Raw genomic sequence first — 23254 nt, 5'->3', positions numbered from 1 at the left:
TTGTTTAAAAAAATAGATAATTCCTTTATTACCCATTTTTCAGTTTTGCATAACCAACACATTTATATTAATATACATTTTACCTCTGTGATTACCTTGATTCTAAGCCTCTGCAAATTGCCTCCTTATTTCAGTTCTTTTGACAGACTTGCATTTTAGCCAATCATTGCTGGCTCATATGTAACTCCACAGGAGCGAGCACAATGTTATCTATATGGCACACATGAACTAGTGCTGTCTAACTGTGAAAACTGTCAAAATGCACTGAGATAAGAGGCGGCCTCCAAGGGCTTAGAAATTCACATATGAGCCTTCCTAGGTTTAGCTTTCAACAAAGAATACCAAGAGAAAAACTCAAATTTGATGATAAAAGTAAATTGGAAAGTTGTTTAAAATTGCATGCCCTATCTGAATCATGAAAGTGTCATTTTGACTTGTCCCTTTAAAGATTTTTGGTCTATGATCCGCGCTTATTTTACTTTTTAAAGGTTTTTGAAGCTGTAATTTCCTGGATAAAACATAAAAAAGAAACTCGCTTTGAACATATGGCAAAGTTAATGGAACATGTTCGTTTTCCCCTTTTGCCCAGGGAATATCTTGTGCAGGTGAGTGCTGTAGTAATTCCTTCTTTCAAGCTGTTGGTTGCATAGGTTTGGGAAGGAGAGGTAAGGGTGGCAGTTATTTTAGTCTCTATTAGTGTTTCTCGAGTTTAGTTTCTTTGTCCTCAAATGAGTTCTAGACAATGATGTATTGAGGAAGTACTATAGGATTAATTTGGATACAAGGAAATTTGCCATTTCTTTCGTAAAATGATAGTCCACAGTCCTCCATAACATATGGGATATATTTCCCACCACTAGGAGGAGCTCAATAACCCATAACAGAGCTTAACTCTTTCCGATCCCAGTTGGGGCATAATTCTAAACTTGCTTTCTGTGCCTACCTATCCCAGAAATGGATGAGTACCAGGGGGTACTTAAGTGCTACATAATATATATATAGGGGCTGCAGGGTTTTCTCCACTGTGAGATGATTGAAGTGTCTGAGGGAGTGTAAACCTAGTACAGATAATACCTGGTAGTGAGCCCTCTACACACAAATACTTATAATAAAGTATGCAAAGACATTGTATATAAGTGAAATATGGAACAAAATGTCCCTGTCCCCACTGATATCTCTGAGGAGTCAGTTGTCTGATATCCCTCAATCTACATATACTTGTTTATTTCTCTTGTAAGGTGTATCCAGTCCACGGATTATCCATTACTTGTGGGATATTCTCCTTCCCAACAGTAAGCTGCAAGAGGATAACCCACAGCAGAGCTGTCTATATAGCTCCTCCCCTAACTGCCCACCCCCAGTCATTCTCTTGCAGCTCTCGACAATGGAAGTAGCTAGAGAGATGTGGTGCATTAATGTAGTTTATCTTCAATCAAAAGTTTATTTTCCAATGGTACCGGAGTTGTACTATTTTAGCCTCAGGCAGAAAGTTGAAGAAGAGTCTGCCTGTGGTCTTTGATGATCTTAGCAGGTTGTAACTAAGATCCATTGCTGTTCTCACACATAACTGAAGAGATGGGTAACTTCAGCTGGGGGAATAGCGTGCAGGGTCTCCTGCTCTGAGGTATGTGCAGTTTTAAATTTTTCTAGAGAAATGAATATGCTAGAAAATGCTGACAATACCGGATTTATTTAAGGTAAGCCTGATTACAGTGATTTAATAACGACTGGTATCATGCTTGCTGTAAAGGGTAATATTTTTATTATTTACTCACATTACTGAATAGATTTAACGTTTGCTTGAAGTGTATAAACGTTTTTTCTCTTGTTAAGTGTATCCAGTCCACGGATCATCCATTACTTGTGGGATATTCTCCTTCCCAACAGGAAGTTGCAAGAGGATCACCCACAGCAGAGCTGCTATACAGCTCCTCCCCTCACTGCCATATCCAGTCATTCTCTTGCAACTCTCAACAAAGATGGACGTAGTAAGAGGAGAGTGGTGTATTATAGTTAGTTTTTTAGTTTCAATCAAAAGTTTGTTATTTTTAAATGGTACCGGAGTGTACTGTTTTATCAAAGGCAGCATTAGAAGAAGAATCTGCCTGTGATTTCTATGATCTTAGCAGAAGTAACTAAGATCCACTGCCGTTCTCACATATTCTGAGGAGTGAGGTAACTTCAGAGGGGAATGGAGTGCAGGTTTTCCTGCAATAAGGTATGTGCAGTTAACATATTTCTAGGGATGGAATTTGCTAGAAAAATGCTGCTGATACCGGATTAATGTAAGTTAAGTCTTAAATGCAGTGATAGCGACTGGTATCAGGCTTATTAACGGAGATACATACTGTTATAAAAGTGTAATATAAAACGTTTGCTGGCATGTTAATCGTTTTTATATATGTTTGGTGACAAAACTTATTGGGGCCTAATTTTTTTCCACATGGCTGGCTTGATTTTTGCCTAGAAACAGTTTCCTGAGGCTTTCCACTGTTGTAATATGAGTGGGAGGGGCCTTTTTTTTAGTGCTTTTCTGTGCAGCTTCCCTCTGCATGATACAGGACATCTCTGAAGGGCTCAAAAGGCTTCAAAGTCGTGTTTGAGGAGGGTAACAACCACAGTAGACTGTGGCAGTTGTTGTGACTGTGTTTAAAAAAAAACAAAAAAAAAAAAAAAAAACGTTTTGTCATTTATTATTCTGTTTTTGTTATTAAGGGGTTAATCATCCATTTGCAAGTGGGTGCAATGCTCTGCTGACTTGTTACATACACTGTAAACATTTTGTTAGTGTAACTGCCTTTTTTCACTGTTATTTCAAATTTTGTCAAAATTTGTTTCTCTTAAAGGCACAGTAACGTTTTTTATATTGCTTGTTAACTTGCTTTAAAGTGTTTTCCAAGCTTGCTAGTCTCATTGCTAGTCTGTACAAACATGTCTGAAACAGAGGATACTTGTTCATTATGTTTAAAAGCCATGGTGGAGCCCCATAGGAGAATGTGTACTAAATGTATTGATTTCACCTTAAACAGTAAATATCAGTCTTTATCTATAAAAGAATTGTCACCAGAGGGGTCTGTCGAGTGGGAAGTTATGCCGACTAACTCTCCCCACGTGTCGGACCCTTCACCTCCCGCTCAAGGGACGCACACTAATATGGCGCCAAGTACATCAGGGACGCCCATAGCGATTACTTTGCAGGACATGGCTGCAATCATGAATAATACCCTGTCAGAGGTATTATCCAGATTGCCTGAATTGAGAGGCAAGCGCGATAGCTCTGGGGTTAGACGAGATACAGAGCGCGTAGATGCTGTAAGAGCCATGTCTGATACTGTGTCACAATATGCAGAACCTGAGGACGGAGAGCTTCAGTCTGTGGGTGACGTCTCTGAATCGGGGAGACCTGATTCAGAGATTTCTAATTTTAAATTTAAGCCTGAGAACCTCCGTGTATTGCTTGGGGAGGTATTAGCTGCTCTGAATGACTGTGACACAATTGCAGTGCCAGAGAAATTGTGTAGGCTGGATAAATACTATGCAGTGCCGGTGAGTACTGATGTTTTTCCAATACCTAAAAGGCTTACAGAAATTATTAGTAAGGAGTGGGATAGGCCCGGTGTGCCCTTTTCCCCACCTCCTATATTTAGAAAAATGTTTCCAATAGATGCCACTACACGGGACTTATGGCAGACTGTCCCTAAGGTGGAGGGAGCAGTTTCTACTTTAGCAAAGCGTACCACTATCCCGGTTGAGGACAGTTGTGCTTTTTCAGATCCAATGGATAAAAAATTAGAGGGTTACCTGTTTATTCAACAAGGTTTTATTTTACAGCCCCTTGCATGCATTGCGCCTGTCACTGCTGCGGCGGCATTCTGGTTTGAGGCCCTGGAAGAGGCCATCCATACAGCTCCATTGACTGAAATTGTTGACAAGCTTAGAACTCTTAAGCTAGCTAACTCATTTGTTTCTGATGCCATTGTTCATTTGACTAAACTAACGGCTAAGAATTCCGGATTCGCCATCCAGGCGCATAGGGCGCTATGGCTCAAATCCTGGTCAGCTGATGTGACTTCAAAGTCTAAATTACTCAACATTCCTTTCAAGGGGCAGACCTTATTCGGGCCTGGTTTGAAAGAAATTATTGTTGACATTACTGGAGGTAAGGGTCATACCCTTCCTCAGGACAGGGCCAAATCAAAGGCCAAACAGTTTAATTTTCATGCCTTTCGAAATTTCAAGGCAAGTGCAGCATCAACTTCCTCTGCTTCAAAACAAGAGGGAACTTTTGCTCAATCCAAGCAGGCCTGGAAACCTAACCAGTCCTGGAACAAGGGCAAGCAGGCCAGAAAGCCTGCTGCTGCCTCTAAGACAGCATGAAGGAGCGGCCCCCTATCCGACAACGGATCTAGTAAGGGGCAGACTCTCTCTCTTCGCCCAGGCGTGGGCAAGAGATGTTCAGGATCCCTGGGCGTTGGAGATCATATCTCAGGGATATCTTCTGGACTTCAAAGCTTCCCCTCCACAAGGGAGATTCCACCTTTCAAGATTATCTGCAAACCAGATAAAGAAAGAGGCATTCCTAAGCTGCGTACAAGATCTCCTTGTAATGGGAGTGATCCATCCAGTTCCGCGGACGGAACAGGGACAGGGGTTTTATTCAAATCGGTTTGTGGTTCCCAAAAAAGAGGGAACCTTCAGACCAATTTTGAATTTAAAGATCCTAAACAAATTCGTCAGAGTTCCGTCATTCAAGATGGAAACTATTCGGACCATTTTACCCATGATCCAAGAGGGTCAGTACATGACCACAGTGGACTTAAAGGATGCCTACCTTCACATTCCGATTCACAAGAATCATCATCAGTTCCTGAGGTTTGCCTTTCTAGACAGGCATTACCAATTTGTAGCTCTTCCATTCGGGTTGGCTACAGCCCCAAGAATTTTTACAAAGGTTCTGGGCTCACTTCTGACGGTCCTAAGACCGCGAGGCATAGCGGTGGCTCCTTACCTGGACGACATCCTGATACAGGCGTCAAGCTTTCAAATTGCCAAATCTCATACAGAGATAGTTCTGGCATTCCTGAGGTCGCATGGGTGGAAAGTGAACGAAGAAAAGTGTTCTCTATCTCCTCTCACAAGGGTTTCCTTCCTAGGGACTCTAATAGATTCTATAGAAATGAAAATTTACCTGACGGAGTCCAGGTTATCAAAACTTCTAAATGCTTGCCGTGTTCTTCACTCCATTCCGCGCCCCACGGTGGCTCAGTGCATGGAAGTAATCGGCTTAATGGTAGCGGCGATGGACATAGTGCCATTCGCGCGCATGCATCTCAGACCGCTGCAATTATGCATGCTCAGTCAGTGGAATGGGGATTACACAGATTTGTCCCCTCTACTAAATCTGGGTCAGGAAACCAGAGATTCTCTTCTCTGGTGGTTATCTCGGGCCCATCTGTCCAAGGGTATGACCTTTCGCAGACCAGATTGGACAATTGTAACAACAGATGCCAGCCTTCTAGGTTGGGGTGCAGTCTGGAACTCCCTGAAGGCTCAGGGTTCATGGACTCAGGAGGAGAAACTCCTCCCAATAAATATTCTGGAGTTAAGAGTAATATTGAATGCTCTTCTGGCTTGGCCTCAGCTAGCAACACTGAGGTTCATCAGATTTCAGTCGGACAACATCACGACTGTGGCTTACATCAACCATCAAGGGGGAACCAGGAGTTCCCTAGCGATGTCAGAAGTCTCCAAGATAATTCGCTGGGCAGAGACTCACTCTTGCAACCTGTGAGCGATCCATATCCCAGGTGTAGAGAACTGGGAGGCGGATTTTCTAAGTCGTCAGACTTTTCATCCGGGGGAATGGGAACTCCATCCGGAGGTGTTTGCTCAATTGGTTCTCCGTTGGGGCAAACCAGAATTGGATCTCATGGCGTCTCGCTAGAACGCCAAGCTTCCTTGTTACGGATCCAGGTCCAGGGACCCAGAAGCGGCACTGATAGATGCTCTAGCAGCGCCTTGGTTCTTCAACCTGGCTTATGTGTTTCCACCGTTTCCTCTGCTCCCTCGTCTGATTGCCAAAATCAAACAGGAAAGAGCATCAGTGATATTGATAGCGCCTGCGTGGCCACGCAGGACCTGGTATGCAGACCTAGTGGACATGTCATCCTTTCCACCATGGAATCTGCCTCTGAGACAAGACCTTCTAATACAAGGTCCTTTCAATCATCCGAATCTACTTTCTCTGAGACTGACTGCATGGAGATTGAACGCTTGATCCTATCAAAGCATGGCTTCTCCGAGTCAGTAATTGATACCTTAATACAGGCACGAAAGCCTGTCACCAGGAAAATTTACCACAAGATATGGCGTAAATATCTTCATTGGTGTGAATCCAAGAATTACTCATGGAGTAGGGTTAGGATTCCTAGGATATTGTCCTTCCTCCAAGAGGGTTTGGACAAAGGATTATCAGCTAGTTCTTTAAAGGGACAGATTTCTGCTCTGTCTATTCTTTTACACAAGCGTCTGGCAGAAGTTCCAGCTTTAGTTAGAATTAAACCTGTGTTTAAACCTGTTGCTCCTCCATGGAGCTTAAACTTGGTACTTAAAGTTCTTCAAGGGGTTCCGTTTGAACCCCTTCATTCTATTGATATCAAACTTCTTTCATGGAAAGTTCTTTTTCTGATGGCTATTTCCTCGGCTCGAAGAGTCTCGGAGTTATCTGCCTTACATTGTGATTCTCCTTATCTGATCTTTCATTCAGATAAAGTTGTTCTGCGTACAAAACCTGGGTTTTTACCTAAGGTGGTTTCTAACAAGAATATCAATCAAGAGATTGTTGTTCCATCATTATGTCCTAATCCTTCTTCAAAGAAGGAACGTCTTTTGCATAATCTAGATGTAGTCCGTGCCTTGAAGTTTTACTTACAGGCTACTAAAGATTTTTGCCAAACATCTAACCTGTTTGTTGTTTACTCTGGACAGAGGAGAGGTCAGAAGGCCTCGGCAACCTCTCTTTCTTTTTGGCTTCGGAGTATAATCCGTTTAGCCTATGAGATTGCTGGACAGCAGCCTCCTGAAAGGATTACAGCTCATTCTACTAGAGCTGTGGCTTCCACCTGGGCCTTTAAAAATGAGGCCTCTGTTGAACAGATTTGCAAGGCTGCAACTTGGTCTTCGCTTCATACTTTTTCCAAATTTTACAAATTTGATACTTTTGCTTCTTCGGAGGCTGTTTTTGGGAGAAAGGATCTACAGGCAGTGGTTCCTTCCGTTTAAGTTCCTGCCTTGTCCCTCCCATCATCCGTGTACTTTAGCTTTGGTATTTGTATCCCACAAGTAATGGATGATCCGTGGACTGGATACACTTAACAAGAGAAAACATAATTTATGCTTACCTGATAAATTTATTCCTCTTGTAGTGTATCCAGTCCACGGCCCGCCCTGTCCTTTTCAAGCAGGTCTAAATTTTAATTAAACTACAGTCACCACTGCACCCTATGGTTTCTCCTTTCTCGGCTTGTTTCGGTCGAATGACTGGATATGGCAGTGAGGGGAGGAGCTGTATAGCAGCTCTGCTGTGGGTGATCCTCTTGCAACTTCCTGTTGGGAAGGAGAATATCCCACAAGTAATGGATGATCCGTGGACTGGATACACTACAAGAGAAATAAATTTATCAGGTAAGCATAAATTATGTTTTTTACTTATTGGTGATAAAACTTTATTCTGGGGCCTAGTTTTTTCCACATGGCTGTCTAGATTTTGCCTAGGGATAGTTTTTTAAGGCCCTCTCACAGGTTGGGAGGGGCTTATTTTCGTTTTTGCAGCTTGAGACATCCAGCTTCCCTGAAGGAGTCCCCTGAACATTTAGGACCGCTCTAAAGGGTTTTTGTGCCTTCCAAAGTCGTTGTATGGGCAGGTAGGGCCACAGCAGAGCTGTGGCAGTTTGTTGTGACTGTTTAAAAAACGTTTATATTGTTTTTTTGATCCGTTTTTGAAACTAAGGGGTTAATCATCCATTTGCAAGTGGGTGCAATGCTCTTTTAGCTTATTATACACACTGTAAAAATTTTGTAAGATTTACTGCTTCACTGTTTTAGCAGTTTCTGTGATTGTTTTTTTCTCTTAAAGGCACAGTACCGTTATTATTTTTTGCTTGTTCACAGTTATTAAAGTGTTTTCCAAGCTTGCTGGTCTCATTACTAGTCTGTTTAAACATGTCTGACATAGAGGGAACTCATTGTTCATTATGTTTAGAAGCCATTGTGGAACCCCCTCTTAGAATGTGTACCAAATGCACTGATTTTACTATAAATTATAAAGACCATATTCTGGCTTTAAAAAATTTATCACCAGAAGAAATTGACAGGTAGGAAGTTATGCCGGCTAACTCTCACCACGTGTCAGATTCTATAAATCCCGTTTAGGGGACACCTAGTATTTCTAGCGTGCCCATTGCGTATACCTTGCAAGACATGGCGGCAGTTATGAATCATACCCTTACAAAGGTATTATCTAAACTGCCAGGATTGCAAGGAAAGCGAGACAGCTCTGGGAATAGAATAAATACAGAGCTCTCTGACGCTTTAGTAGCTAGGTCTGATACACCTTCACATTATACTGAAGCTGAAGCAGGGGAGCTTCAATCTGTGGGGGATTTTTCTGAATCGGGGAAGATACTTCACTCTGATTCTGATATGTCTACATTTAAATTTAAGCTTGAACACCGCGTATTGCTCAGGGAGGTTTTAGCAACTCTGGATGACTGTGACACTATTGTAGTCCCAGAGAAATTATGTAGATTGGATAAATACTATGCAGTACCTACTTACACTGATGTTTTTCCAATCCCTAAAAGGTTTTCTAAATTATTACTAAGGAATGGGATAGACCAGGTGTACCGTTCTCTCCCCCTCCTGTTTTTAAAATGATGTTTCCTATAGACGCCGCTACACGGGACTTATGGCAGACGGTCCCTAAGGTGGAGGGAGCAGTTTCTACTCTAGCTAATCGTACCACTATCCCTGTCGAGGACAGTTGTGCTTTTCTAGATCCAATAAACAAAAAATTAGAGAGTTACCTTAAAAAATTATTCTCCAGCCCCTTGCATGCATTGCCCCCGTCACTGCTGCTGCGGCCTTCTGGTTTGAGTCTCTCGAAGAGGCTCTACAGGTAGAAACCCCATTGGATGATATCCTTGACAAGCTTAAAGCCCTTAAGCTAGCCAATTCATTTGTTTCTGATGCCGTTGTTCATTTAACCAAACTAACGGCTAAGAACTCAGGTTTTGCTATTCAGATGCGTAGGGCGCTATGGCTTAAATCCTGGTCAGCTGACGTTACTTCAAAGTCTAAGCTTCTCAACATTCCCTTCAAGGGGCAGACCCTATTCGTGCCTGGGCTGAAGGAGATCATTTCTGATATTACTGGAGGAAAAGGTCATGCCCTTCCTCAGGATAGGTCCAGGAAATTAAGGACCAAACAGCCTAATTTTCGTGCCTTTCGAAATTTCAAGAGTGGTGCAGCTTCAACTTCCTCTAATACAAAACAGGAGGGAAATTTTGCCCAGTCCATGCCGGTCTGGAGACCTAACCAGGTTTGGAACAAAGGAAAGCAGACCAAGAAGCCTGCTGCTGCCTCTAAGACAGCATGAAAGATCAGCCCCCGATCTGGTAACATCCAGGGGAGTGGGAGCTCCATCCGGAGGTATTTGCACAGTTGATTCAACTTTGGGGCAAACCAGAACTGGATCTCATGGCGTCTTGTCAGAACGCCAAGCTTCCTTGTTACGGGTCCAGGTCCAGGGATCCCAAGGCAGCACTGATAGATGCTCTAGCAGCGCCTTGGTCCTTCAACCTAGCTTATGTGTTTCCACCGTTTCCTCTGCTCCCTCGTCTGATTGCCAAGATCAAGCAGGAGAGAGCATCTGTGATTTTGATAGCACCTGCGTGGCCACGCAGGACTTGGTATGCAGATCTGGTGGATATGTCATCCTTTCCACCATGGACTCTGCCGCTGAGACAGGACCTTCTACTTCAGGGACCTTTCAACCATCCAAATCTAATTTCTCTGCTTGGAGATTGAACGCTTGATTTTATCAAAACGTGGTTTCTCCGAGTCAGTCATTGATACCTTAATACAGGCACGAAAGCCTGTCACCAGGAAAATCTATCATAAGATATGGTGTAAATATCTTCATTGGTGTGAATCCAAGGGTTACTCTTGGAGTAAGGTCAGGATTCCTAAGATATTATCCTTTCTCCAAGAAGGATTGAAGAAGGGTTTGTCAGCTAGTTCCTTAAAGGGACAGATTTCTGCTCTGTCTATTCTTTTGCACAAACGTCTGGCTGAGGTTTCAGATGTTCAAGCATTTTGTCAGGCTCTGGTTAGAATCAAGCCTGTGTCTAAACCTGTTGCTCCACCATGGAGTTTAAATTTAGTTCTTAAGGTTCTTCAAGGGGTTCCGTTTGAACCTTTGCATTCCATAGATATTAAGTTCTTATCTTGGAAAGTTCTGTTTTTAGTAGCTATCTCCTCGGCTCGAAGAGTTTGAGTTGTCTGCTTTACAATGTGATTCCCCTTATCTCATTTTCCATGCAGATAAGGTAATGTTACGTACCAAACCTGGGTTTCTACCTAAGGTGGTATCTAATAAAAATATCAATCAGGAGATTGTTGTACCGTCACTGTGTCCTAATCCTTCTTCTAAGAAGGAACGTCTTTTACACAATCTTGACGTGGTTCGTGCTTTAAGTTTTATTTACAAGCTACTAAAGATTTTCGTCAAACATCTGCATTGTTTGTTGTCTATTCTGGACAGAGGAGAGGCCAAAAGGCTTCGGCAACTTCTCTTTCTATTTGGCTAAGGAGTATAATATGCTTAGCTTATGAGACTGCTGGCCAGCAGCCTCCTGAAAGAATTACAGCTCATTCTACTAGAGCGGTAGCTTCCACATGGGCTTTTAAAAATGAGGCTTCTGTTGAACAGATTTGTAAGGCGGCGACTTGGTCTTTGCTTCATACTTTTTCTAAATTCTATAAATTTGATACTTTTGCTTCTTCGGAGGCTATTTTTGGGAGAAAGGTCTTACAGGCAGTGGTGCCTTCCGTTTAAGCGCCTGCCTTGTTCCTCCCTTCATCCGTGTCCTATAGCTTTGGTATTGGTATCCCACAAGTAATGGATGATCCGTGGACTGGATACACCTTACAAGAGAAAACATAATTTATGCTTACCTGATAAATTTATTTCTCTTGTGGGGTATCCAGTCCACGGCCCGCCCTGTCATTTTAAGGCAGGTGTTTTTTATTTTTAAACTACAGTCACCACTGCACCCTATAGTTTCTCCTTTCTCTTGCTTGTCTTCAGTCGAATGACTGGGGGTGGGCAGTTAGGGGAGGAGCTATATAGACAGCTCTGCTGTGGGTGATCCTCTTGCAGCTTCCTGTTGGGAAGGAGAATATCCCACAAGTAATGGATGATCCGTGGACTGGATACACCACAAGAGAAATAAATTTATCAGGTAAGCATAAATTTTGTTTTTGCAAATATCTTCCACTATGTCAGGTCACTCAAATCTGTGAGAATTTTATACCTCATATTTTGCATACATATCAGCCTCAACAGTCCACTTTCCTGAGGGAATTAGCCCTATACTTGTCACTCAGAGAGAAACTACTGTTTTTCACTTTAAACCATACATAATATATACAGAATAGTGAAAATTTGTTCAACGACCGTCCCCAAACTAAGTAAGTGTAAACATAAATCTGGGGATTTAACACTTGAGGTAAATATGCAAAATATTTCTTATGCTGCTAACCTATAGGATCAGATTTGATAATATTCTATTTGCAGGTGGGTTTTTTTGTAAGGATTGTTAGGCAGCTGTACACCACAGCACATTCTAATGTGATCTACAGTGTACACAATTTAATATAATATGTGCAATTTTATATTGTACTCAACATTATGATATATGGTGCTATTACCATTTATTATATCTTACTGTGCTAATAATACTTATTTATTTTACAATTAAGCATTGTACTCCCACTATCGCCAGGGGATGACAGTTTTTTTTTAATGTCAGTCTGGATTTTATATACTGTTGTACATTTCATGCTCTTTGGAATATTATTTGCAGTAATGCACGTCATGCCGGGTTCTGTACACTATTGCGATATACACATTGCTAAGAGGTGTCTATGTGCATTGCATGTGCAGCAGCACAAATAATAATTTTTAAATATACATAACTATTGTCTCTGTAGATATGTTAGACATTACATGTTCTATAGTATTAGTGCACTCAATTCTATAGTATATACCCTCTATACCTTTCATGCATTGTACTTTGCAGGTTTATTTCCAGATGCAGTTCTACAGGATTTTTCCATCTAAAGGGAAGGAGAGTTCATGGCTTCATTCATTACTGTTGGGAATTAAGAACCTGGCCACCAGGAGGAGGCAAAGACACCCCAGCCAAAGGCTTAAATACCTCCCCCACTTCCCTCATCCCCCAGTCATTCTTTTCCTTTTGTCACAGGAGGATGGCAGAGAAGTGCCGAGGATTCGGAGTAGTCTCTTATGGAGGGTAGTACTCTTCGCATTGGGACTGGAGTTTTAAGTAGTCCTGTCAGCCTCTCAGTGAGAGCCTGGGCGAAAGTTAATGTCTGGAGATGCTCCGGTGAGAGTCTTTCTGCGAAACCATCCTGACTCATATTAACAGCTCCACAAGCAATCAGCGTTGACGAGTTTCGCTGCCTGCTTTCTGCACTCAAGTCCATGTCAGGAGCGAAGCTACTAATCTGACACACTTGAAGGGCCGTGTTCCTGTTCCACGGCGTAGATTCTGGTAAGATCATTTCATTTTTTATTCATAATGATAACGCGGAAGACAGGGTCACAGTGTGACGCCATTAATCTTTAAAGAATCAAGTGTTAATATTCCTGGAAAGGGGATTATTGAACAGGGGGGGGGGGTGTTATACATAATATTGTTTATTGTGTCATTGCTGCGTTATTTGCGAGATGAGACTCTGGCTATGTGTGGAACTTTCAGGTTACTGGTGGGAGTATTGTGAGGTCCTTTTTGGCACGTTTTCACCTTAGTGCAGGGGCGGTCATGCCAGGCATTCCATGTGACAGGGGGTGTGCCTATCTCTCTTCCTCTGTCGATCAGCGGTGCAGGAGACGAAACGGTTTCTGTAGTCCGGGTCCTAGGAGGTGGTGAGTTGGAGGTATAAAGGTGCCTATTTACAAGTTAAGCTAGTCCGTAATAAAAGCGCAAGCTATGGAGGATTCTGACACGTTAGAGGGTTCTCCCTCTTTAACAAAGTCTCATTCCTGTGTTTATTGTGAGGAGATTCTGGTAGATCAGCCTGCTCAACTATGTTCCGCATGCCTTGATAAGGTTGCGACCTCTAAATGTAAACGGATGGGTGGCGGAGCCTATTCTCATTGCGGCAAGACAAGTTTTTGTGAAGTTCCTGCAGCTTGAAGGACTTTCTATTAGTTCTACATTGTAAATATACTACAATCAACAGATTTGTGAACGTCTTTCCAGTCAGGTTCTGATGGATACCCAGTTTTGTTGATCAGACAGGATCTCTGCCTATGTTCTTTGAGACAGCTATGCGCTAAGCTCTTTCACAGGCCTAGGAACCATTTTGTAACTTGCTGCGACTACGCAACATAAAGATCTCAAGTTGTTACCCATGTGATAGCAGTGCAGCATAGGTCTAGGGCTGCCACAATTTATAATTTACCCCCCCCCCCCTCCCCCAAAACTCTTGGGTTAAGATATCCTGCAATAGGATACCAGACTGCACACAAAAGCGACATTAGGCTTTTATCTTTTCTAGACTATGGCCTGCTCAATTATCACCAAAATGGAATATGATGAATATATCATTAAGGAAATAAGCTATCTTCTAAAAGGATTCCAAGCTTCGTTCAAAAGGGCGCTGAAATTGGCGTTTCAACCTAACATAGCTGAAACAGCAGAGCAAGGTTTCCAGAATGTTCCTCTTATCGAGGAGTTTAATATGGGGCCTCAGCGTTCCCTGCCTACCCTCCAGGATCCTCTGATGGAGGCAAAAATGGTGAGATCAGCTGCCGGAACCCCAGAAAGAGGAGCAAAGAGCCTGGCTACGATCAATGCCTGCAACTACCCACTATCCCAAAACAAGAATTTTCACCGGATGGCCGTAGAGATGGAAGGGGCACTTTGGCAAGGATATCATGGTCCAGCACAATGTCAGCTGTTACCCACAAAGGCTGCCCCTCAGTCTACACTCCCCATTTTCCAGGAACCAAGGATTGAGATGGGCTGGGATACAGCCATAATTTATTGCGCTCTCTACAATGGAATCTGTATCGTTTCTCCTTACTCAATGGCCTAGCGGGGACCTTCTGAATGCAGCAGATGGCACCTTAGTAATGGTGCACAACACTAGAGGTGGGCAGCAGGGCGTGATTTGGCAGCAGAGGACAATTGCTCATGAGAACATTCCTGTTACAAAATGCGGGCTGAGCTACAAAGCTGCTCTTGCAGGGCCTGTCGTCGGCTTGGGAAACTCCATCATATCACACTTGTCTCCTAGGTCCGGAGTGGGCTAGCATCCTAATTCTGAATTAAGAATTGGGAGATTTCATGATCAGAGAACTGAGGACTTTATGTGACTTTCCTTGTCCTATCCAGAGCTCATGAGAAATACACACTATTATTGTTTTTGTATTTAGTTTCTGTGGTTCAATGCAATTGTGTGTTTCTTATCAGGATTAACTACTAACCGCTCTAGATAACCCACGAGTTATTAATCTTACTGCGTATGCAGTCATATACATAACAAGAGTTTGTAACATGTTTATTTCTATGTATGTGCATCAAATTGTCTTAAATTAGTTGACTTCCTACTTAATGCTGCTCTAGTTTATGTTATGAAGGTTCTTGGCTAGATATTAGATTGCAGCCTGCTACTTGCCCTTTTCATTCTAACGATGATGTTTATTTTTATATTGCATACTTCAATCTAGAGCTATACTTTGTTATGGAATATATTTGTATTATACAGATGCTCCTCCGAAGGGTTAAAGAGCGTAGTTCCTATTGCTAAGAGTAAGCCCTTATGACAATCTCATACAAAGATCCACTGTGCACCTTGCTGTATTATTCCTATTCGCATATAGTATTTTAATTTAGACTCGGATAGGAGCACTCAATGTTTAGGACACAGTCGTGTTGGACAGGAGACCCCACGATATATATCCTCACTATTTACTATAAGGGAAATCCCAAAGGCTTCCACCTAATTTACAGTATAGTGCCCACATAAATAATATTCACTGGGCACTCATACTTTAAATATAAATGGTTTACTCTCGGTTTAAGAGTTAAATATTGTCCACTACCTTGAGCATATCCAATATGGTACTAAATCTATTGCACCATACCTCTCCACACTTTATTCACCTTTGTGAGACGTAGCTCTGAGTAGTCCTGATATGAGATGCTAGATTATGTTCAATATAGAAACCTAATCGTTTTCAGCGGTTGGCCGACTGAACACTTTTTCCATACCCTGAATATAAATGTGGTGTAGGGGCTTAGGTTTCTAGACTAGACTACTACCCTTATCGTTGGTAGTTCAGGTTGTTTACCCTGTTTAGTTCTATACCTGCATAGGTACCAATGCTTTATACTAAACTTAGTTACTTAGGCTATACAGGGCTCCTACTTTAAAGAATTGCTATGCAAATAGTTCCTATTTTTTTAATATAGCATACCTGTGCATTATAATACACATACTACCCGGATGCCTTGTAAGTATATTATTTTATGTTTATTGCAGTCATATACCCTACATACGCACATAATTACCTAGGGGAAGACTGATATATCTGACAGTACTCTAGTGAGTATAGGGTTTATTCCCTACCTTCTCACCTAACCTAACATCCTTATCGTTGATTTGCTGCTATAGTGTTTTAATGGTAGGATGTAGTATACTGTTTAGTTATTCACATATAGTTGTTAAAGGTTTTAGCGTCATTTCTTTCAGTAAAGTGCTATTTGAGAGGTCATACAAAAATGTAGAGTGGTGTGAACGGAATATGTAACATTCATATTGTAACTTTGGGAGTCATATGTATATTTGGTCCTGGCCTATAGTCTTCCTATGTATAACCAATTGGTATGATGTTGTCCTCATGCTACTATTCATTGTGCATTTACTTTTTAAAATTCTATTATCATTATAGTTCTAAGGGTCCATGGGTGGCCCTATATGTTCCACCGTTACTACTATATTACCATGTGTTTTTACATATTTGTTGATGTATTCCAACAGTGTTCTGGAGGTCCAAAAGTGGCCTCATATTCCTATAATCTCCCTAATGGCCAATTTATTTGTCCTAGCGGTCCAAAAGTGGCCTCAACTGTTTGAAGGGAACCGGAAACTTATGAGGATTAATATCATACCTTAGACTGTGTGCAACAGATATCTATAGATAGTCTATTATTCCAAGCTTTATAATTATCACTGCTGTGGTTCTTGTATTTACTAATTCTATTAACAATTCATTGCTATTTAGGATACATGATTGTAGTTATTCTACTGCAAGATACCTGTATATGTATCTTTTTTTCTTTTTCTTTTTTTCTCAACCCTCAATAAAATGAAAAATAAAAAACCCATTTTTGGTTCAGCACCTGGGTAGCATTTTCTGATTAATGGCTAAATGTAGCCATGAATCATGAAAGAAAAAAAATTGTGTTTCCTATCCCTTTAACCTTTTGATCTTTTGTTAAAAAAATACACAAAAATACTCTTCTCTCATGGATATCAAACAATTGCAAACACAACACAGGTTTATTTAAAAAAAAAACTTTGTTAAATGTAAACGGATGTCTAGTACTAATGAGACGTCCACCTCTGAGGGTTCCTGTGAAGTGCGTTCCCTGCATTCATCTCCTATTGCACATGCAGCACCCCGGGGTCCAACCGTTACTCCTTCGGTTGAGATTCGTTGGCCGTCAGATTTTGCAGACCAACTGGAATCGGCGGTTTTGAAAATGATCCAAAATCGGCATGAAGGGGCGGCCCCCTACCGGTCTCCGGACCAAGTAGGGGCAGATTATCTCTCTTCTCAGAAGCCTGGCTGCAGGACGTTAAGGACCCTTGGGTTCTGGAAGTGGTCACTCAGGGTTACAGGATAGGGTTCAGATACCATCCGCCCAGCAGCATATTCCTCCTGTCAAAGACCAGAAAAGAGAGAAGCCTCTCTCTGCGTTATCATACCAGTACCCCAAGCAGAACGGGGTCTAGGGTACTATTCCAATCTTTTTGTGGTTCCAAAGGAGGGCACTTTTCCACCCGATTCTGGACCTAAAGTGTTTAAACAAGTTTCTGAGTGTTCCATCGTTCAAAATGGAAACTATGAGATTTATCCTGCCACTAGTTCAAGAGGGACAGTTCATGACAACTATAGACTTGAAGGACGCTTACCTTCATGTGCCAATTCACAGGGACCACTTAAAGTTTCTAAGATTTGCGTTTCTGGACCAACACTTCCAGTTTGTGGCCCTTCATTTTGGTCTGGCGACGGCCCCAAGAGTCTTCATGAAGGTTCTGGGGGCGCTACTTGCAGTGGCCAGATCCAGAGGCATTGCTGTGGTGCCTTATCTGGACGACATCCTATTCCACTCGCCGTCGCTCAGTCTCGCAGAGGATCATTCGAGGGATCTTCTTCTTCTGCTCCAATCTCACTGTTGGAAGATCAACTCAGAAAAGAGTTCCCTGGTTCCCAGCAACAGGGCGGAGTTCCTGGGCACGATAATAGATTCTATGTCCATGAAAATATTTCTCTCAGACCATCAACGCAGGAAGATTGCGTCCACCTGTCTTGCCCTTCAGTCCTCCTCAAGCCCCTTGGTAGCTCAGTGTATGGAGGTGATCGGACTCATGGTTTCAAGCATAGACGTCATCCCATTCACCAGGTTCCATCTCAGACCTCTTCAATTGTGCATGTTGAGACAGTGGAACGGCTATCATTCAGATCTATCACAGCAGATATCCTTGGATGCTCAGACTCGGAACTCCCTCTTTTGATGGATCCGTCCAGAGCAACTGTCCATGGGGACATCCTTCTTGAGACCGTCCTGGGAGATTGTGACCACGGGCGCCAGTCTGACAGGATGGGGAGCTGTTTGGGGTGCCAGGATGGCACAAGGAAAATGGTCCCGCTAGGAGTCTCTCCTTCCGATAAATATTCTGGAACTCCGACCAATCATCAACCATCAGGGGGGTACGAGGAGCTCCCTAGCACCAATGAGGGAGGTGTCTCGGATCTTGGAGTGGGCAGAGATTTGTCTCAGATGGGGAACGCCAGAGATGGATCTCATGGCGCCCAGACTCAATTACAAGCTACCCCGATACGGGTCGAGGTTCAGGGATCCCCAGGCAGAGCTGATAGATGCCTTAGCGGTACCTTGGGGGTTCAGCCTAGCCTACATTTTTTCACCGTTACCACTTCTACCTCGTGTAGTGGCACGCATCAAACAGGAGTTCTGATTGCTCCATTGTGTCATCCTCTCTGCCGTGGAGGTTACCCTGTCGCAAGGATCTGCTGGAACAGGGCCCTTTTCAACATCGGAATCTAGATTCTCTGAGGCTGACTGCGTGGAGATTGAACGCCTAGTCTTGGCCAAGAGAGATTTTTCTGAAAGTGTGATAGTCTAATTCAGGCAAGGAAGCCAGTCACTTGTCACATCTACCATAAGGTGAGGAGGACTTACTTGTCCTGGTGTAAGAAGCATGGATGTCCTTGGCATAAGGTGAAGGTATCCAGGATTTTGTCCTTTTTCCAAGGCGGTTTGGAGAAGGATCTTGCCGCTAGTTCCTTAAAGGGACAGATTTCGGCATTATCAGTCTTACTGCATAGGACACTCACTGAGCTCCCTGACATCCAATCTTTTGTTCAGGCTCTGTCTAGAATCAGGCCTGTCTTTAAACAGTCTGCTCCCCCATGGAGCTTAAACTTGGTCCTTAAGGTTTTGCAGAGGGTTCCGTTTGAGCCTATGCATTCCATTGACATTAAGATTCTGTCCTGGAAGGTTCTCTTCCTGTTGGCCATTGCATCGGCACACAAAGTATCTGAACTGGCTGCCTTGCAATGTGAGCCTCCTTATTTGGTTTTTCATGCGGATAAGGCTGTACTTTGCACTGGTTTGGGGTTTCTCCCCAAGGTGGTGTCTAACCATAACAGCAATCAGGAAATAATTGTTCCTTCTTTGTGTCCTAACCCTTCTTCTTCTAAGGAGAGGTTACTTCATAACTTGGATGTGGTTTGTGACTTAAAGTTCTATCTTCAGGCTACGAAGGATTTCAGACAGTCTACATCTCTCTTTGTGGTGTTTTCGGGGAAGCGCAAGGGGCAGAGGGCTTCTTCTACTTCTTTGTCCTTTTGGTTGAGGAGCTTGATTTGCTTGGCTTATGAGACAGCGGGACATAAGCCTCCTCAGAGAATCACGGTTCATTCAACTAGAGCTGTGACTTCGTCTTGGGCCTTCAAGAATGAGGCCTCTATGGAGCAAATTTGTAAGGCGGCTACTTGGTCCTCCTTACACATTTTTACAAGGTTTTACAAATTTGACGCTTTTGCTTCTGCGGAAGGTGTTTTTGGGAGAAAGGTTTTGCAGGCTGTGGTGCCCTCAGATTATTGTCCGCCTTTTACCCTCCCGGTTTCATTCAGTGTCCTCTAGAGCTTGGGTATATGTTCCCAACAGTAATGAATGAAGCCGTGGACTCTCCTCCCCTTTAGATGGAAAACATAAATTATGCTTACCTGATAATTTCATTTCCATCATGTATCTCCGATGGGCGGACCTAAATTTAATTTATCTTCTGGCACCATTTATAACCTGATATTTCTCCTACTGTTCCTTGTTCCATTGGCAGAATGACTGGGGGATGAGGGAAGTGGGGGAGGTATTTAAGCCTTTGGTTGGGGTGTCTTTGCCTCCTCCTGGTGGCCAGGTTCTTAATTCCCAACAGTAATGAATGAAGCTGTGGACTCTTCCCCCCCCCTCGATGGAAATTAAATTATCAGGTAAGCATAATTTATGTTATCTGTATTGTAAGGCTACATGGCAATATAAATATGTGCACATGCTTAAATATGTGCATATGCTTAAAGGGACATAAAACAAGTTGGGATAGAGACAAAATATTATATTACTTTAATTACTTTACCTGCAAATTTATACTGCAGTGCCTCGCCATTAACCCTTTCTTTTTAGTTTCTGAATTGTAAAGCTCGAACTCCCCCACACAATTCCTTCTATGGCTGTATATATATCTATTTTTTTTTTTTTGTAGAATGCAAAAGTGAATATGGCTTATCTGCTGGAGCATGACTAGAAGCTGTGATCTCAGTTGAAATACAATGCCTGTGGCTAAACACTGATAAGGAGGGGGGCTTCTCCATGCAGCTTAGCTATGTAATTAATGTTGCTTATTTTTGAAAATGATTTTAAAATACTTGACAGCAATTTTTAAACATTTTTTTATGCAAACTATTTTTAATTAGCTCTTTTAGTTTATGCACATGTCTCAACCAGTTTTATGTCCCTCTAGGTAGGTAAATGTATATCACAGCTGCTACTTATGTCATGTACGGATTAATAAGCTTTTTTTAAGTTTTATTTAATTTTGGATTTATTAGGAAAAATAATTTGGATACTTTTGTTCTCTTTGAAGCAGAGTCTTCCTTATTGACCAGCGGTCCTATCACATGTTGCCAAAGATCTGAGGTGGCAGTCTTTATAAGGGATTTGGAGGATAGGTGAATAAATTAATCCCAGTACCTGTGTAACCTCACGGTCAAGAAATTTTACCCCAATCAATTCATTGTCCAAAGGGATTTACAGTCCTGTTCCAGATTTAACATCCCTAAACTTGTTGGTCAGGGTACCCACTTGTATAATAAGAACATTCCTCTCTGTTTTTACCCTTCATCCAAAGGGCCAGTTTGTCTAGTATAGACCTTTGGAATTCTTAGCTCCACATCCTTATACACAGCGATTATTTTTAGTCCTGAGGTTTGTATAGCTGCAAAACGTAGGCAGTTTTTCACCTGTGTTGGATAAAATTTTGCCAGTGCTCAGAATCAGGACATTTCAGTTGCTCCTTATCTGAATGATAGTGCAAGTGTATTTCCTGTTAATAGCTATTGCTCATACTCTCCAGTTTCTGTCTTCATTCTAGACTAGGGTTGGAGTACTGATGTACCCAAAAAGCTCATTATATACTACTAAGTGCAGCATTTACAGAATTCATATTAGACTCAATCCTTAAGCATCTAGTTTCCAGATGGAACTTCACAATGTAGGATTTAGAGGGTGTGTCTGTTGCTACCACAAACTACCTTCCATTGGTAGCTCAGTGCAGGGTGGCATGGAGACTTATGGTAGCTGCTTTAGATGCAGTTTATTTTGCCCATTTTCTTTTGAGACACGTTTAATAGCTTGCTACCTCAGTGGTCAAATAATTATTTACATTTGGCATACAGATTGCTTTGGAAGTTCAGTCAGTCAATATTTTTATTGAGGGCACAATGTCTGTATTTGATTCTCTGGACATCCTTCCTTTGTCAATCTTGGCCTATTGTTCCTAACGGATGCCAGTCTCCCTGACTGGGGGCAGTCTGGGGTTCTCGAAGAGTGCAAGGAGTTTGGTAACCTTTCCTCTAGAGGAAACCAATCAACATTTTGGAACTCGGAGCAATCTTCGGGCTCTGAATCCTGGCCCCTATTGAGGAAGGAAAAGTTTTATTCATCTCCAGTCGGACATCACCTCCGTGGTAGCGTTCAGATTCATCAAGGGGAATATCCGTAGTCCGCTGGCCATACAGCAAGTGTCTAAACCTATTGGCAATTCACATATCAGGTGTGAACAACTGGGAGGTGGATTATCTCAGCGATTAATCGGTCCATCCAAGAAAGTGGTATCTCCATTAGGACTTTTTTGATCGCTCTGAGTTCATAATGGGCTTACAGGACTTAGATCTGATGACCTCTCATTTAAATTTCATGATTCCAAAGGCTCTCCTATTGGATTCCTGTGTTCCATGGGACTTTCATCTAGCATGCCTATTTCCAAGAATCATACTTGAACAATACAGGAGTCAACGTCAGTAATATTAATTGCTCCCGCCTGACTCCACAGGACTTGATATGCAGTTAAAGTGCAAATTCTTCTTGTGCTCCATTGCTCTTCCTCTGAGACAAGACATGTTGTCTTAAGGCACTTTTCATCAGTATCTCTGATCTCTAATTTTAATGGTGTGGAACTTGAACTCCCACTTTTGAGACTTAGAGGTTTCACAGATTCTGTGATTATATCGTTGATTTAGACCAGAAAGCCTATAGCACAAAGGTTTTATCTCTGCATTTGGAAGGCATTTTTGTGTTCTTCCAGAAGGGTTTCTTGGTATTCTTTTAGGATTCCTAGACTCCTTTCAGGTATTTTTCAGAATGGCTTTGACAAGGGTTTGTCTGCTAATTTCTAAAAGGCAAATTTCTGCTTTGTCTGTGCTTTTTTTTATAGGAAGTTGGCTTACTTCCTGAGGTTCAGACTTTTGTCCAGGTATTAATTAGAATTAGGCGACTTGTGAATCCTATTTTTCCACTCTGGAATCTGAATCTAATTTTCTCTGCATTCAACGTTCTTTGTTTGAACCAATGCATTAAATTGGTATCTACATTTACCTTGGAAAGTACTCTTACTATTAGCAATTTCTTCAGCAAGGAGAATTTAAGTAGTTACACTTGTCTTGTGATTCTCCATTTCTAATTATTTACAAGGAGAAGGCTATACTTTGTCCTAAATGTGATTTTACTCTTAAAATTGTTTCTGAGGAAGATTCCAATCAACAAATGGTTGTTCCTTTATTGTATTCAGATCCTGCTAACTCTAAGTAGTGGTTCTTGCATAATCTTGAAGTAGCCAACACTTTGAAGTTCTTTCTCCAAGCTACTAAAGATTTCAGACAAACTTCTAGTTTGTTTTTTCACTACTATAGGATTTGTAAGGGTCAGAAAGATACTAAGGTAGCATGTGCCTCTTGGCTAAAATAAGTGATTCACAAGGCTTACTTGAAGGCGGGAAAGTTGCCTCCTAAGTGTATTCAGCTCTTCTACAAGAGCAGTTGCAACAACGTGTTGTGTTTTTTTTTTTTAAATTATGCATC

General features: G+C 42.0%; 1 protein-coding gene across 1 annotated transcript in view; it reads left to right on the top strand.

Annotated features, from left to right (window-relative positions):
• KLHL3 (kelch like family member 3) overlaps nt 1-23254 on the top strand; it is a 277645-nt gene that overhangs the window by 95321 nt on the left and 159070 nt on the right. The window contains exon 7 of the mRNA XM_053719291.1: nt 489-605. Within this exon, the coding sequence (XP_053575266.1) occupies nt 489-605 (117 nt within the window). The remainder of the gene's footprint in view (nt 1-488; nt 606-23254) is intronic.

The sequence above is a fragment of the Bombina bombina genome, chromosome 6, assembly GCF_027579735.1.
Source record: "Bombina bombina isolate aBomBom1 chromosome 6, aBomBom1.pri, whole genome shotgun sequence".
Taxonomy (NCBI): Eukaryota; Metazoa; Chordata; class Amphibia; order Anura; family Bombinatoridae; genus Bombina; species Bombina bombina.
The sequence above is the reverse complement of the archived record's forward strand: the minus strand, read 5'-3'. Positions and strand labels throughout refer to the sequence as shown.